The 16,763-nt window shown below is 41.6% G+C and overlaps 1 protein-coding gene across 1 annotated transcript in view; it reads left to right on the top strand.

The window, feature by feature from the left end:
• Positions 1-16,467, top strand: part of SVEP1 (sushi, von Willebrand factor type A, EGF and pentraxin domain containing 1) — a 128,948-nt gene extending 112,481 nt beyond the window's left edge. Inside the window, exons 44-50 of the mRNA XM_052775984.1 lie at positions 61-234; positions 870-1,046; positions 1,940-2,110; positions 5,958-6,053; positions 8,872-8,967; positions 11,750-11,843; positions 13,901-16,467. Coding sequence (XP_052631944.1) covers positions 61-234; positions 870-1,046; positions 1,940-2,110; positions 5,958-6,053; positions 8,872-8,967; positions 11,750-11,843; positions 13,901-13,931 — 839 coding nt within the window. The 3' untranslated portion in view covers positions 13,932-16,467. The remainder of the gene's footprint in view (positions 1-60; positions 235-869; positions 1,047-1,939; positions 2,111-5,957; positions 6,054-8,871; positions 8,968-11,749; positions 11,844-13,900) is intronic.
• Positions 16,468-16,763: the final 296 nt, after the last annotated feature.

Here is a 16,763-nt window from a genome sequence, read left to right as displayed (position 1 = left end):
GAATTGTTGGAAGTCCAGCTCTAATATCAAGCTGAATTAATGAGAGCTCTTCCTTTGCAGAGACCAGATGCAAAGTTCCAGTTTTCTTGCTGAATGGGAAGGCTATTTATGAAAACAATACAGTCGGCAGTACAATAGCATATTTCTGTGAGAGGGGATACAGCTTGGAAGGGGAGCCTGCAGCAGAGTGCACAAGAGATGGAAGATGGAGTAATCCCTTGCCTCTCTGTAAACGTGTGTGTTTGCTTTGTAATGAAAAAGTGGTCTCAATTTGTAAGCACTAAAGGCTACACTGCTCTTCATTTAAACTGACAGTAAACGAGAGCAAGTTCTGCAGATCTTTGTGGAAATGTCCTGTAATTTTCTTCTGGAGTGGCCATGAGCAGAATTTGTCACTTGTAGTTTAAAAAATTGGTTTGGCCTACTTGGGGACATTTGTTGGTGTGAATCCCCTTTTTACAGAGGAACAAAGGGAGCAGTTACTGAGACATGTGAAAGCATTAACTTTTCTGAGTATATTTTATTGACAGTAAAAGAATGAGCTGTGTTCTCCGTAGCTCCCTTTAGTTGGAAAGCTGACATAAAATGGAGTCAATTGTAGTCAACCACTTGTTATATGAGCAGCAGGTGAGAGAAAAATTTGGAGCAGAAGGCAAAACGGAGACCTTATTGTTGTCTACAATTGACTATTGGGAGAATCAAACTTTTTATTATTATTTGATCACCCAAATCTCATAATTTTACATAAAATTACAAATTGGACTTGTGTGCAGCATCCATTTCTGTAAACTATTCTAAAGTATTCTCTTCCCTCCTTCCATCCCTTTTTCGTCCCTTCTTCTTTTCGCTCACACCCTTTCTTTGAACAGCAAACCCTTGTCCTGTGCCTTTCATAATCCCAGAGAATGCCCTTCTGTCTGAGGTGGATTTTTATGTTGGTCAGAACATATCCATCAGGTGCAGGGAAGGCTACGAGCTGAAAGGGCAGTCTGTGATCACCTGTAATGCTGATGAGACCTGGACTCCAGCAGCAGCTAAGTGTGAAAGTAAGTACATGAGGTGCAGTTCTGCAGAGGCTTGGTACTTTCCAGAGGTCTGCTGACCACAGCTGTATCACACAGGAGTGTGACAGCACAGACATGTCAGCAGAGCTCTCCACCTAGATGCAGTTATTCTGGAAGAAGAGAGCTTTTGTCTGCTATTGCCATTTGGAGAGGTGGGTCACTCCAAGAGATTCAGGCACATAAAGCTGACCTAAGAAGCTCTACAGAAGAGCTGTTTCTTTGTTCTTTCTTACAGAGTTGTTTCTTCAAAAGGATCCAGAATATGTCTATGTGGGTTGATGCCCCAAGAGCATTCATCCTACTATCTACTAGGCCCTACTGTAATTTTCTTCTCAGTTTACCTTTTGCAAGCACTGGAGCTGGGATTGGTTGTTGGATACCGTAAATATCCTGAGAATTATTCCTGTGAGGTTATGGGTGATGAGACAAGGGTTGTAGGGAGAGGTGCTGCCTTTTATTGTATTTATTGACACTGACAGAAGGCATAGTGTCCTTTTGCAGGCATGTCTGAAAGCTTTTTGGCTTCTTGCAAACAATATTGTTTAGTTCAGACAATGACATCACCTCACTCTACAAACCCAGTCTCATGTATATCCTGGGATCATCTGAAAGTTTCTGGTCTATATGGTGGATACAGCCATTGTTGAATTACCTAAAACCACTGTTCCTGGCCAACTCCCTGCTCACTGGGTGTACGTACAGGTTTTCCCTGTGAGTATCTGCACCATGAAGAAGTCCTACTTACTGATTTCCCATCACAGGTTTCTCTCTCGCACCTCCCAGGTCTTTTGTGCAAAGCGCTGTGTCTAGGGTTAGAAACTGTATCATGTAGGCATTGCAGCTCAGCAACCTCTTGATGATTTCTCTTTGTTTAGAGATATCTTGCGGCCCCCCAGCTCACATAGAGAATGCTCTGGTTCGTGGTAGCTTCTATCAGTATGGAGACATGATCACCTATTCATGCTACAGTGGGTACATGCTGGAGGGGCCACTGCGGAGCATTTGCTTAGAAAATGGAACATGGACAACACCACCTACCTGCAAAGGTAAGTCTTTTTATGAACAGAAGCATATCTTAACTTGCACGGAGGTGTCATCCTAGCTGCAATAAAAATGACGGTGAAATTTTTGCTAGTTCCAGTGCAGTCATGGTTTCACCCAGGGCATTTAAATTGCAGGGTGTTGCTTTATTTCCAGGTGAAAGAGAGGGCTTCCACAATTTTTCTCTTTAGTTCTTGCTAATCTTGCAGTTTCTTTTGCTACAATGTTGTATCCCACACCTAAGATCCTCTCTCCTCCCATCTTTTGTGAGAAAGTGACAGAACCAGTCATCTTTCTGACATGCTAAGCTGTTTCAGATAAGCACTACCAGTCAGTTTTTCACAAAGATCAAGCACTGCAGAAAACAAAAGTAAGAGTTCCAGTGGGTGCTTAATCTCTCACTGTGTTTAGAGCTTCGCAGCTCCTGAAAATTGTTTTGCAATAAAATATTTAAGGATAGGTTGATAGAGCTCACTAAATAATACACAGTAAGTACTGCAGAAAATTCATGGGTTTAACCAAATATCAAAGACAAAGTCTAACCTTGCGACCCTTGGCATACCAGCAGGAAAATGTCACTTTTTGGTTTGTTGAGCTAAAAAACTCATTTATTTAAATTACCCAGAAGGGCTTATCTGCAGAGTACTGTCAAACATGTGTCCTGTTTGCAACACCATGGAGTCTACTGGGACTGTTCAGAGGAAAAAGTATTAGGGAAAATTATTTCAAAAAATGACGTGATGAGGTGGACAAATGATCAGGGTGTAGTGCAGGAAAACAAAGCAGAATAACCTGCCTTTTGGTGTATTAAGGGAGAGGAATAACAATTCCGCCCCCTCTTTTCACCTAAAAGGGGAACTAGAAAGGACTAAAGATGTTTCTGAGAGGACTGACCTGTGTTTTCATGACACATGTCAAAATAATCTTTCAAAACTGCTTTATAATTCATTTGAGGGATTTGCCTAACAAAAGGCATACAGGACCCAAGCCTTTGTGGTCTACATCAGAAGCGACATGAAAGCACTTTTTGTAATGACTCATGCTGCATTTCTTGGTTTTGGCTCTGTGAGTTGATTATTAATGTGTCCTAAGCCTGCTTGAAATGTTCTGGCCTGGTTGAACAGGTTAGTTAACGTAAATATTATAATTAAAAAGCAGACTTCGTTAGCTTCTTTGGGAGAGCTCTCACCACAGCTGCACTTGCCTGAATCACTGCTGGTTAGAGGTTGCAGGCCAGATTCTGATCTGAGTTTCAGGGGTGAGAAGTATTAGCCTGGATCTGCTGATCGTAAACACCTGCAGGACTCAGCAGGCTGCACAGATGCACACAGCTTGTGTGACCCCAATTTTTTCTCTCTGAAATGCTCTAAAATCTGTGTTGTTTATTCACCCTCTGTCCGTGTCTTGCTGACTGGGAGTGGTCAGTGTGGAGCTGCCAGCCAAAAAGTTCATAACCCATCAGGAAATAAGAGCATTATGAAAGGGCGTCTGAAGCATGGAGGAAATCGTTCACTTGCAACCACAGGAAAGCTTTTGGGAAAGCTGAGAACAGATATCAGAAATTATTTTTTTCCCCTTCTTACCCATGTTTGTCTTGCCGCAGTGTAATGCTTTTGTGTCCTGTGGAGATAACTCTCAGGCATGGATTTACAAAGGGATCTCAAAGATTAAGATTGATACCATCCATGTGAGATCTGCTACCACTAACTGAAGTCACAGTTAATGGTTCCCTTTCTCTCCCCAGCACATCAGGACTGCATATGCCCTGCTTGCTTTTACGATAGCAAAAAAAGAGAATGAGATCCCAGCTTAACTTCCTGCCCCAAGCCTTTCTCTGGTCTTGTCTGTCAAGTGAAGAATAATCCCCACAGCTACAGACACAGAGTCTCTGCCTGCCTAAATTGGTGTATAACAAGTGCACACCTAGGGATGATACCGTCTTACTCATTCAGTTTCACAACCAGGGCCTGGGCAGAAATCCAGGAAAAGCCTATCTATGCCTAAGATCCTGGATCACTGAGCGGGATGGAGTTGCCATCCAAAGCAATTTCTGTAACTCATTAAATATCTGCATCTTCTCCATTGACTGAGAGAGAGAAAATACATTTCAGAGACCATTTTTCATGGGCTTTGAATTTATTGTGGGATATCATTTATACACAAACCTCCTACCTCCCATCCCACTATACATTCATGGAATATTGTTTAAGTGGCATGGATCACACAAAGCTTTAAATGCTTTTTGATTCAAGTTTCATAGTTTGTCATTGAACAAAGGAATGATTGGCACACTGTTCTGCTTTAGTCAACACCCAGAGACAAGCTGTCTGCATAGTCATAGATACCTTTACAACAAAAATTGTTCAAAATACCTGTTAAAGTATTGCAACTTCTGTGAAGCAGGCAGGGCTTAAGGTCTCTTCCCATTCTCATTATCAGCTGACATTTGATGGGAAGGCTTTTGGGATTAAAAACTAAAATGGCAGAAGCTTTGGCCTCATTTCAAAAGACTCCAAGCTGGAGCTTGCATCTTGGCATGGCTTAGCTGCAAGAGTGACTCAAGTTTGGTTCTATCAGGGGAAGATTTGCATTCTTTCCAGTGTGGAGCTCGGGTCTGAATAGTGTTTCAGTGTTTCTGAAACCACTGTTTCTATTTAATGCTAACATTGAACAAGATCTGAAACACTCAAAGCCTAAGCTCATACTATTGCTCACCTAGTAACTAATAAAAGATAGGATGCAATTAACAGTTTAGACTGAGTTTCCTGAGGTTACTCTGTGTTCATAACTACCACTAATTAGAAGTTAGCCTGATTACTTATTTGTTCTGTAGTATCATCTTGAAGCCACAATTTTTGTTCTTTTGTATATATGTACACCAATATGACAAGAATTGTACTTCCTCCAATGATCTTTAAGTCTAACATGTTTGTACTTAGCTTGCCATTGATTTTGTAAAGTAGTCCTGGATGTATTAGCCAAGATACGGTGTAATGTCATAGAAATGATGAAGAAGTCCAAAGCCCGTCCAGTCCAGGCAACATATTGGGCTAGCATGATAGAGTCCACTTCAAATTCCCCACTTTTATGATCAGGTGCTTATTAACAGGTGTGCGAGCCAAGGAGTACCAGTCAGCAGGAATGCGAAGTGAGGTTTATAATCACACTTTGGGTTTCACAGGTAAACACTTCACTGTGCCACTGCTGCACCCTTGTTGGTCACTTCTCATTATGTGGGATGATAGTGCAATAAAAATTGGTTGTTCTACCACAGTGTTTAATCTTACTTTCAACAAATCCTGTACTATGCAAGACAGCATTACCTTAGTGTTTCCTACCAAGGTTAGAAGGAAGCTTGATTTTTATTTTAGAGTTAATTTAGAAGAGAGGGAAAAAAAAAGGGTAATAGTTTTCATTTGGGGTGGGGTCTTTTTGTTTTGGTTTGGTTTGTTGGTTGTTTGTTGGTTTTGGTTTTGTTTTGGTGTTTTGTTTTGTTTTGTGCTGTTTTTCACAAGAATGAGTCAGGAAGAGCAGTTAAAGCATGGTGTCAGCCTTGAAACACTGTCCAAATAATTTACCCAACCATGCCAGAAACTTCTAAGTTTTGATTCTTGCCATGGACAATTTTTGATTGTCTTAATGGTTTCCACACTCTTGCTCACAGTACCTAGTTACACACACAGAGCCAGAAAACGATGTAGCCCTTGAAATCAAAGTCATGTTTCTGAACTTCACTACATTTCTTTGTTCTACTCTAAACTCTACAACTGCAAACATCTGTACAAGATGCTGAATTACTAAGCTTCTAATTAATTGTCTTGAGTTTGTCGTTAAATTTTTTTTTTTTTTCAGCTGTGTGTCGCTTCCCATGTGAGAATGGTGGTGTCTGTGAGCGACCAAATGCCTGCTCATGTCCAGATGGCTGGATGGGTCGTCTCTGTGAAGAGCGTATGTATATCATACCTAAGTGTAATTTTAAGGATGTTGTAGGTAAGACGAGTGAATTTACTGCAGTGAACCGGGTGGGAAAATTAAAGGCATAAGAGCCAAAAACGTAAAAATCATTACTTTATTCTGCTTGACAAATTAGAGATAACAAGAAGGACTAACTGATTGCTTGTTTCTAGACAAATGACCATCCCCTGACATCTCCAAATCAAAACAAACACTTTTTTGATTGTTGCGATTTTGTTTGTGAGTGCTCTTTCACTATGATTGAAGAACAGCCTACTTCAGTTCTCCAAAGTCTGTTTCTAATAGCAATACATGATTTTGGGGAAAGAACAGGTGTTAGAACAGAAGAGATGTGAGTGGTTTGTTGGTGGCTGCATTTGTTTCTTGGGCTTCCTTTTTTATCAATCTGTGATTATGAACCTGATCAATTCATGTTCAAATAATAAAACCATGTCACCTTTTCCATGCTGTCCTTCCTGACCTGTGTAGCTGTACCCCACACATTCTGGGTTGGCTTTTCCTGGCCTGGACCTCCGAATAGTTAGAGAACTGGATCTGTTCTGGTTGAAAAGAGCCAAATCTGACTCTTGGTCTGTCAGATATTCCCTGGGTGACATTGGGGATGCCAGTTTGTGCCTTATTTCCCATTTTCTTCATGATGATCTTAGCGCAAGGAATTTGGGAGAGCTAACCCTTTCATTTTGGTGTAGCGGCTGCACGAGAAGCCTTGTTACTGTACACATAATTAGGCATGGGTTTATGTGGATAGAAAAGGAAAGTGCCTTTACTGTGTTTAGTACTCAGTATGGCCCTGACATAAAGCTTTAGCGTGTCCAGGCACACCTGCAGCTGAGGTGGTGTCATTGTCACTGGCTCTGAGTATACATGGAGACTTGCAAAAAGATGTGGCACCTCCTCCTGTAGTTCATGGAGAGGAATCAAGCATTTTGCTAGGCAGATGTATCACATCTTAAAACAGTCCTCTGAATCTACCTCTGCAGCTTTCAAGTCTTCCCCGTGGTGGAGTCAGTTCCATGTGGCACAAATTAGCTGTAGGTAGAGAATGAGGAGAAGAGGTTCAGCAAGTTTTGTCCTGCATTTACAGAAACTCCAGCTATGTGGTGCATTCACATGGCCCCTCATTCGCTGTCCCTATGTCTGTCAGTACCACCATAGCCAGACATGCAGACTCAGCCCTGTATGTTTCACAGTTTCAGCAGTAGAGGACTGAGCCCTGTGTCTGGCATAATTGTGTTTGGCATGCCATAATTGATTTCCTTACCTTACCATTAATAATGATATTTAATGCATTCTTCAGGACCAGAGGACAAATTTTATGCCCCCAGTCATTTTGATCTGTTATCCCAATTCAGATTCTGTTTTCCTGTATGGGGAAAATGAACAGGCAGCTGACTAGCCAGATCACACTTCATGCAGATACAGGCACTAGCTCTCCTTTTTTTTTTTCTTTTTTCTTTACTTTGGCATAGGTACTGAGGAGAGGTGAAAAGGATTCCCACAACTGGTTAGTGCCACCTCAGTTTTGCAGCATTGCTTGTCAAGCAAGGTGCACTACTGAGAAAAGATGGGTTTAGTTGTTGGAGTTGAGGGCCTGTTCTGGAAGTCAAAGGGATTTTTGAGTGCTAGCACTGAGCACTGATCTGTAAAGATCAGGCCACAGGTGGGGCCACAGACTCTGACAGAGTTCAGTCACCTTGTAGTTCACAGTACATTTCACAGATAACAAAATAGATTGATCTTCCTAAGAGAAGCCTGACCACTGTGAAAAACGTGCAGAGCGCTGCTAGTTTAATGATACAGACGAGTAATTCTTGGTGGTATGGGTTAGTCCTGTGAGCTCCGTGGAAGTTCACTACTCTTTTCTTATCCAGGCTGACTGCAGCTGCTCAGTTTGACCTCTGCTGTGCAGTGGAAGAAGAACCCCTGCATAGGTCCTCTGCAGCCCACATCCACACTCCCAGTACAAAACTCCACTGGAAGTGCCACTCAAGGGTCCAAATTTGAGACCCAGTTCAACTCTTGCTCTTATTAGAGCATGTTCACACAAGTACTTCATTCAGTTAGGGTAGTGGAGATGGTAGTTTTGTGAAGGTACCTAAGTCATGAACAGTGTGCACATCAGACAACTTCACACATCTGCTCACAGGAGCAGTGTAGCTTGATTGGCGCTCAGTCCAGAGGCCACCAGCTGCTTGGTATCTGCTTTGTTTCTTTCCCAAAGCTTCCAGCCACAGTCAATCTGTTGCACCCAGAATGCCTTATATCAAAGCTGTCTTTCCATGGGGTGGTGTCACCTGTCTCAGCATGTTTCCATGGGCCCAGACCAAGAGCTTTTCTATGGGCGGTGCATAGATTAACTTATTTTGGATATTGCATTGTGGGACCCCAGGGAATCCACAAACAATCTAGTTGTTTGTAATTAAAGCATGAACTGATTTTGTTAGCCACCATCACAGAAGCGGGCAATGTCTGTGGTATTACATGTGAGAAACAAGCAAACAGCCCTGCTCATTTCCAGTGAGCACAGAGACTACAGGTGTCTGAAGGACTCTAGCAATTGCTCTGGTCTGTCCATTTGTTTGTTATCATTCCTTCTCGTTTCTGGCTGTGCCAGTCGTATTTGCTGCTCATGCCTTGTGGGTAGATCCCACTCAACTCTGCCGATACTGCGTGCAAACACTTCGAGGGGTAGTAGAATTTCTAATTAAACACAAGTTCTTTTCTTGCACACTTTATTCTTTGCTTTCATGGGAGATAATTATTTTCACTGGTTCTCTTCTCCTCTCCTTAGCAATATGCATTTTGCCGTGTCTCAATGGAGGTCGCTGTGTGGCCCCTTACCAGTGTAACTGCCCCCCTGGATGGACTGGATCGCGCTGCCATATGGGTAAAACTCCTTTCAACTCCATTTTTCTCACACTTTTTGTGACTCTACTATCAATACCTAGCACAGTTCACTAAGGACTCTGTAGAACTACTAAGCTTCTCACAGGAGAACCCGGCCTGCAGTAATAGTCCTGGAGGATTTGCTGTCCCCAGCTGCACACTATTTCAGAGTAGTCCCTGATGACTCTTTAAAATCCTCAGAAAAGTTTGCTCCCAGAAAGGACAGACAGCATTCACAAGAGTGCTCTCTGCAAAAAGTGGTGCAGAGGAGAGGGGATTTCCAAAGAGAAGAATAAAACTAGACTGCCCATTCCAAGAACAGTTAAATTTCATTTCAGCACATGCAGGTCACCATTAAACTCACAAACAAGCTGCAAGTTTTACAGAGGTTTTTCACCACATAGCTGTCTGGTTTGGGGGATTCCCACTTACTGCCTGACTTCTGAGCTAGGCAAGAGGGCAGAGGAAAGCAAGGATTTGTTTAAGGATGATTGAGTTTAATGGGTACATGGTACCCATGTAAGGTACATGAGTACCTTACATTAGGTATCATCTAAGTTCTCTGAACAAATTTAATGTGCACTGCATTTTACTAGATCTTTTACTTGCACCTCACCAAGGCTGAAGGGCATATAGCACACCAAAATAGTGAGGGGTAGTGAGAGCAGGGATTCTAGGCTCCAGACCTGTGTCCTGGCAAGTCAGCTTGTGTCAGATGAGGCTGATTTGCAATTAGGGATAATATTTGAACCCATGTTTGGGATATGTGGTTCCACATCAAGATTAAACAAATGTCAGTTTTTGAAAGGCTTGTCCCTGTGGAAATAGCCAGTAAAACTCGTAGCAATTGAGTTATCACGGAAATGTCTTTCAATCATTATTAAATCTCAATCACTAATAAATTTTAACTATTTTTAAAAATTGTTTTACGGTTTGTCCACTGTATTTTTATTGTCCAGGTGCACCTAACTGATTATTAACAGGGCCTTAACACGAAAGCCTGGTTTTGCCTTCCTGCAAGACTTTGGAGTGGCTGATCAGGTGAACTGGAGGAGGAATTCTTGCTTTTGTTAATGAATGTTCATATTATTTGTTCAACTGATAAGAATAGTGAGTCTGGGGGATATTCCAGAGTGAACATTTTAACTCAGAACTACTGTCTTTTGAAGGGACACTTGCCTAGCACATAATGCATCATTTCCTCTCATATTTCACAAACTTTGCAGCTATAAGAGCATAGGTGGTTGAGGAGGATAGATGGCCTTTTCACTTTTGGGCCAGCAATTAAAATCTGGTTAGACTGACTTGCTTTTCAGTAGCTAAAGAAAAAATCCTAGTAAGCAACTGCATCTGTGCCAAAGCCCATTTGTAAAAGCTCGTAACCACTGCTTATGAAGTTATTAAATGACTTCTCATTTTATTTACTGGTCTTGACCTTTTGCCATGACAGAGCAAAGTGAAGTGAGAAATATTTGGATTAAATGCTGGTCTGACAGGAATAATTATGTGCATAAAGTGAGAGATCAAGATGTTTCATTCATATGCTTCATTCCGGAATCAGAAGTCATTTTCAACATTACAAACTTGGTGCACTTAATTGCAAAGGGATGGTCCATCTCTATAACCTCCTGCCATTGTTTGTTCGTGTTTGGCCCAGAGGAATTGGAGCAGTGTGTTTCTACCTCCTTTTGCATTCCTGTGATTACTCATTTCCATTTCCTTTAATTCCATTTTAATCAGTGTTGCCTGATGCGTATTCCTTGTGAAAATATAACCCAGTATTTGTTCTCACTGGTATCTTTAGGTCTGTCCTTTAGATATGGCATTATCTGCTGAAAAGACTTCGCGTCTTTCAGCTTTCCTGTGATATAAATGTCTGCATTTGAAGGACCTCATTAAGTGAGTCTCTAAATCTGTTCTGTAAACTGTATGGTGCTTTATTTTCCAGTCTCAAAACTGATAGGAAGACTCGAAGCTTTGACTTTATTTGGTTACTTGACGTCCTTGGGTTAGGCTGTCACACAAAAGCACATGCAGCCATTTCAGAGGTGGCCCAGCACAACCCTATCAGGCAGGCTAGTGTTTGTTCTCTAATTCAAAAGCCCTGTACCACCTAGTTACACCTCTTACAGCTATCCAGTGTCTTTCAGAAACTTACTGTCACTCTCTGCTTCCTTTCCTTGTCTCCATACAGGTGCCATTGTGTGAAGTCTTACTCCTTGCCTGCTGCTGATCTGTAAATGGATTTCTGACCTTTAACTTTCTGTTTATGCTGCCTTTTTTTATACTTTTTTACAACATCTGGTGTCAGCTTGTCAGGTTACTGTTTAGCTGTCACATTCCTTTCAAATAAACACCCACATTTTCTTCCTAGAAGTAAGGCCTATTCTCCTGCTGATCTTCTGACTCTTCTCTTCTAGTTCCTCCTCCTGCTTCCACTTGCATTCCTGGGGTTTTTGCCTCAACTTGAGGCAAAAAGAACAGAAATTTTAAGGCAATGTAAAATAGTACACCGGCTGTTTCATGCAGCTCATACACTGCAGCATATGGCAAAAGTAGTTGAGAGGGTCAAATCATATTCAGCAGAGATGTGCTTCTAAGGCTGCTCTTCCCAAAGCAAGCCATCTTTTACAACAGACTCACAGCTGATGTTTAATATTGTAGTTCTGAGAGTACTCCATTCTTAACAGAATAATGCAGGCTGGATTTTCAGTGCCCGTTCCTTAAACAGTTTGTTGTGGGTGTGCTCATTAATGCAACTCTGTGTGTGTATTTGTATACAGCTGTTTGCCAGTTGCCTTGCTTAAATGGTGGGAAGTGCATACGACCAAATCGGTGCTATTGTCCCTCATCGTGGACTGGACATGACTGCTCTAGGTAAGTGTTGCTGAGTGGTGTCCCATAGCTAGGCTGAATCACACCCTACTGAACTCTAAATCTGAAGAATGTGTAATTAATATTGCACGTTTTGAGCACCTCTGGTTCCTGTAAATCAGTGGTCATTAGATGGCTCATGATTTATGGGCAATCTGGAAAGACCTGAGAGAGTACTCTGCAAAATGATTGCCAAACTTCTAGAAAACTCAGGAAATGGTACATTTACATGTAAGCAGACAGGCAAACGTGCAGGGTTTAGCCTTATTTTTAATGGTGTAAATGGAAGTGTTTGTTGTGATGTAATACAGAATGTACTTCAGGAAATTTGAGTGGCCTACTGTGTACAAGTGTTCATTTTGAACTGTATATACTTCACCTGGCTCCAGGTTCAAGACTAGGGTCATGCAACAGATGTTATAAATAATCACTCTTACTACACCTAGTGCTGAGGGTGTAATCATTTAAGAGTACAAGCCTCTGAGTCAAGTCCCAGTTCAAATCACCTGGCAGTGCAGTCTCTGTATCAACAGCCCCAAGATCTGGGCTTAGATCTGGTTCACATGTGCTCTGCTTTAGAGAGTTTTACCAGTGCTTGTGTTTTGGTTTGCTGATTCATGTCTAATGGGGCCAATAGCAGACTAGGTTACCAAATGAGTGAGCTCCATCACCATGCAAGGCAGCATGTAAAAGTCTTAATTGTAGCTTTGTTTTTTAAAGTTAACTTGTGAAGTTTGGGTGTTTGACTTTGAGAGCAGTCTGAACAGGACTCAGTTTTTCTTTGGAAAGCTGTTTTATTTCGTGCTGCCATTAAGAGCCATTTACAACCCTGAAGAGGGAAGGCAGGTGGAGTGGTAATGATGTTGTTGTGGCTGGGAATCAGATATAATAACAAAACATGTAGCATGAATTCTCCTGCTCCCTGCATGGAATATTAATGAGGGCCATGAAATATGCTAGCAAAAAAATATTTATACCTCAATTCACACTGGCTTCTACTGAACACATAGGTCATTATCCTGGAGAGCTAAATAAATAACAGCTGAATATTAGTATTTTTCTCAAGGGTACAGACAAAGCCTGTGACATTGTACATTTTTTCTATTGTTCTTTCTGGACAGGTAGTGACAGACATTTCTCCCTGTCCCTCTGATACACTGTTTATCTTAAAGCTACAGAAGAGATGCTTGTTTGAGAAATTACATTGTCTAAAATGAATAGTTTTCATTTGTCAGCTGTGATTATATATGCCCAAGTGAAGTAACTTAAATGTCCTGCCAACAAACAGTATCCAGCTTTAGACTGAAAGCTACACATTTAAAGTCTGATAGCATTTCCATTTAGGACATGAAGCAGCGAAGCCCCAATCCAGTGGATTTAGCAGCCAAAAATTATGGAGTTTATCTCTGAGGCAAAGCAAAGTTTCAAGCTATTACCAAACTGGACTCTTCTTGGTTTGGTTTTTTTTTTGTCCAAGTCCACAGCTCTGTGCAGCATGGTGAAGTCTGAGTGAAGGTGGATCATTAGCCCTACAGGCTTGTAGTCTAGCAGCTCATCCCTTCAAGGGCTGTTTGAGAGGAAGTTTCCCACACAGAACTGGAGGGGTGGAGGGGACAGAAACAAGCACTGAGATCTGTTTTGTATTTTGTTAAGCTTTGGCCTCAGCTGCTGGTTGCTGTTTACGATACAGGGTACGATACTGTTCTGAGGACTCAAAAACAACACAGGCAGAACAGGAGTAAATGCCATGATAGCAAAGATTTGCTGTTGCAGGTTAACTAAGTGTGATGTATAAGGGGAAGCTGAAAGGCCCAAAATCTTTTATCAGCATTGAGGTCAAGATAGCTCCAAACCACTGTGATGAGTCATGACTTACATTAAATGCCAGACATCTCTATTCCCCATGCCTATGCTCTTCCTCTCTCAATATGCCATCTTGAGCTGTGGCATTCTAATCCCTGGTATACTTTTAGACACCATCCTCTTGTGCCTCACTGTTGATCTTGTTTGGTATGTTCAGTACAGCACTGATTTTATTTTGTTTGGGTTTTTTGACGCAGGAAACGGAAGGCTGGATTCTATCCCTTTTAACATCAGAGCAGCAGTTCTACGTTCAGATAACTTTCTTCAGCCTAGGCACCAGGGCTTGGAATCTAATGCATTGTAAATCAAATCCATTGCTTCCGTTCCCCCCAGCTCCCTTGTTTTGTATTTTATTTTGTGATACGTTTTTACTATACCTTTCCATTTTTAAAGAAATCCTCTGTATTTTTCATTTACAAAAGTATTATCAAATATATGCTGCTACACACACACCATACACACATACACGTACAAATGTAAAGATTCCTACAGTCCACTGAGGAAGTGGTTGTGTAAAGTGAGGTCCCTCCCATTTCTTACATACAGTAAGCTAATTAAACCATACTGCCAACCATGATTAAATAGAATGTGGTAATTCTGCTTACCATCTGCCAAAGCATACTGCTGTCCAGCAACTCAACAGTAAAGAATAGTTATGCAAGGCTAACTGAGCCGCTAAACTTTGCATTGGACCTGTTTCTGAACAACTCATGTTGATGTAAATTAGAAGTACATGTGATAAAGTCCATGTTGTACCACAGTTTCTGGTGGGCATAAGAAGATGGTTCTGTAATGTATATTATGTGACATTAACATCAGTGGAGAATGACTTAATGGAAGGCATTGGCATGAATTTTACCTGAGATTTATTGGTAAAATAGTCAAAAATGTAAAAGAGATGAGAGACCATCATGTCATTTAGAGAAAGATCGACCAAGTCTAATCAACAAGAGCCTTTGAGACTTTTTGGCTTATGGGCAGTTCACGTGTAATCCAGGATCCAGCAGTGGGAAGCAGGCAGACCACTGAAACTTGTGCTTCCCACTTGCCATGGGACTCTCCACCTCCCTGTAACCATCATCCCTTTCCTGTGTAAATTATGAAATACATGTCTATCATCTGTCTGCTAGGTGAATGCTTTTGATACATGGGGTTTGGGTCCCAAAGTTCGACTGCCCCTAAGATGGAGAGAGGAGGCACCAGTTACGTTTAGAGGTGAAGCTTTGCTATATGCTTACAGAAGGGTTGTATTTACATCATGCAGAACCCTCAGAGAACTGGAAAAGGCCTCTCGAGTACACACACAGGCAGAAATGCTTGGCTGAGCAAGAAATGCTGAAAGCACACATGCTGTCACATTTCTCTTTCTCACACTGTTGATCCCGTTGCATCTGAGGATAACACGCACCTGAATGCCATCATTAAGTCATGCTCCAATGAACTGAGATGCTAAGATTTACCTGTGGTTAAGCAGGTTGGTAGAATTACAAGGTGGAAATCACATGCATTTTGGGGGGTCAAATGTTTGGTAATTATTGTCAATTAGCAAAAATTCTGATCTATGAAAGAAGACATAGAGTGAGAACCTGAGAGTCATTGATCAGAAGCTCCATTTTTCCCAGTAATAATAGAAAAGTGTGACTTGCAGTCAGCACTGGGAAAGAAGAAGGAGAAATAAATTTTACCTTCTGTAGCATTCCTGCTTAGTTAACCCTCTGGATTAAGAGTGTGCACAACCTGCCCCACACCTCCCCCCTTTATAGATTTACCTTCCTTTCATGAATATGTGAACTTGGACATGGGAAAGTGATACGACACCAAAATGAGCTCACAGGTACAGTAATAAGGCGCTAGTAAATACTGACACTTAACTGATGGCTGTTAGCCCAAAACCAGAAATGAGGAAGAAAGAAACAAGCAAAGTTGTGGGCTAATAAGAGCTTTCAGCCAATTAAAAGAAAAACAGATAGGTAAAGGAGTCATTAGGGGATCAGATTAATGTGAATGTAGATTCCTTCCCAGTGAGAGCTGCAACCAGCTGAAGAGTTGTTGTTTCAGCTCCCACAACCTTTCTTTTTTAATGGACTCTGCTAGCACGTAGCAACTATCTTCCGTCTCCCAGCTCCACAGCCATCGATGTTTACAGCTTTGACTGAAGTTAGTGTTCAGTAAATAATGTCTGCATTTCAACCCATAGTCACCACTATTTGTAGGCACTTTGTTCCTTGACCTCCTTGCTGCCCTAAAAGCATATGAGTGGAAGCTTAAGTAAGCAACAAAGGACTTCTCGAGGGAAAGAGTGCATGGGTGAGAAAAGCAGATCTTTATTTATATGTCACTCTCATCTTTTGGTCCCTTCTCCAGTGTGCTTTTCTGGTGTGTGCCCTGACTCTACCCTGGTGATCTCCAGAGCAGAACAGCAGTGGCAGGGCCAGTGCTTAGAGCTTGCAGGACATTGTTGGGAGACTTTAGGGCTGCGGGGTGGCTTTTAGCACTCCAGCTTCACACTAGTGACTAGTACATGGAGTCCCAGGATCAACCCAGTCAACATGCTTCGTAAAGAGATGTGGTGGTAGGACAGAGTAGCTGAAACTAGAGGCTGTTATATTAGTGCTGTTGATGTTTGGATACTTGCTGGAACATTTTCCCCTCCCTGCCCAGTACTGTATTGTCATTTATGTCACTGCTTATTGTCTGTTTTAAACGACTTCTGTGTGATGCACTTTACACTGTAAATAAAGTTGCACCCTGTTTAGTACCCATATAGAGGCAACATTGCACTCTTTTCTTAATGCCTCACAACAGAAATATCAACCTACCCTTTGGGACCTGCTGGCAAGGCCCGAGTATTAGGGAAATGGAACTCCACTCGAGGGAAAAGACAAAATAATTGCCAGTAGTCTAAAAAGGATGTGCTGGATTAGTCCAGGTTTGATCTTCGGATAAAAATGCAATTAGCACCTAATTTTTCAAATCCTTTCTGCTGCTAGAGCATATTTTAAAACCTGTAAGGGCCAAATTTACCACTGGCATAAAATGCATTAAAATCTGCTTCACTCA

This window comes from Harpia harpyja, chromosome Z (genome assembly GCF_026419915.1).
Source record: "Harpia harpyja isolate bHarHar1 chromosome Z, bHarHar1 primary haplotype, whole genome shotgun sequence".
Lineage (NCBI taxonomy): Eukaryota > Metazoa > Chordata > Aves > Accipitriformes > Accipitridae > Harpia > Harpia harpyja.
Note: the sequence above shows the minus strand (reverse complement) of the source record. Positions and strands in the feature narration are given on the sequence as shown.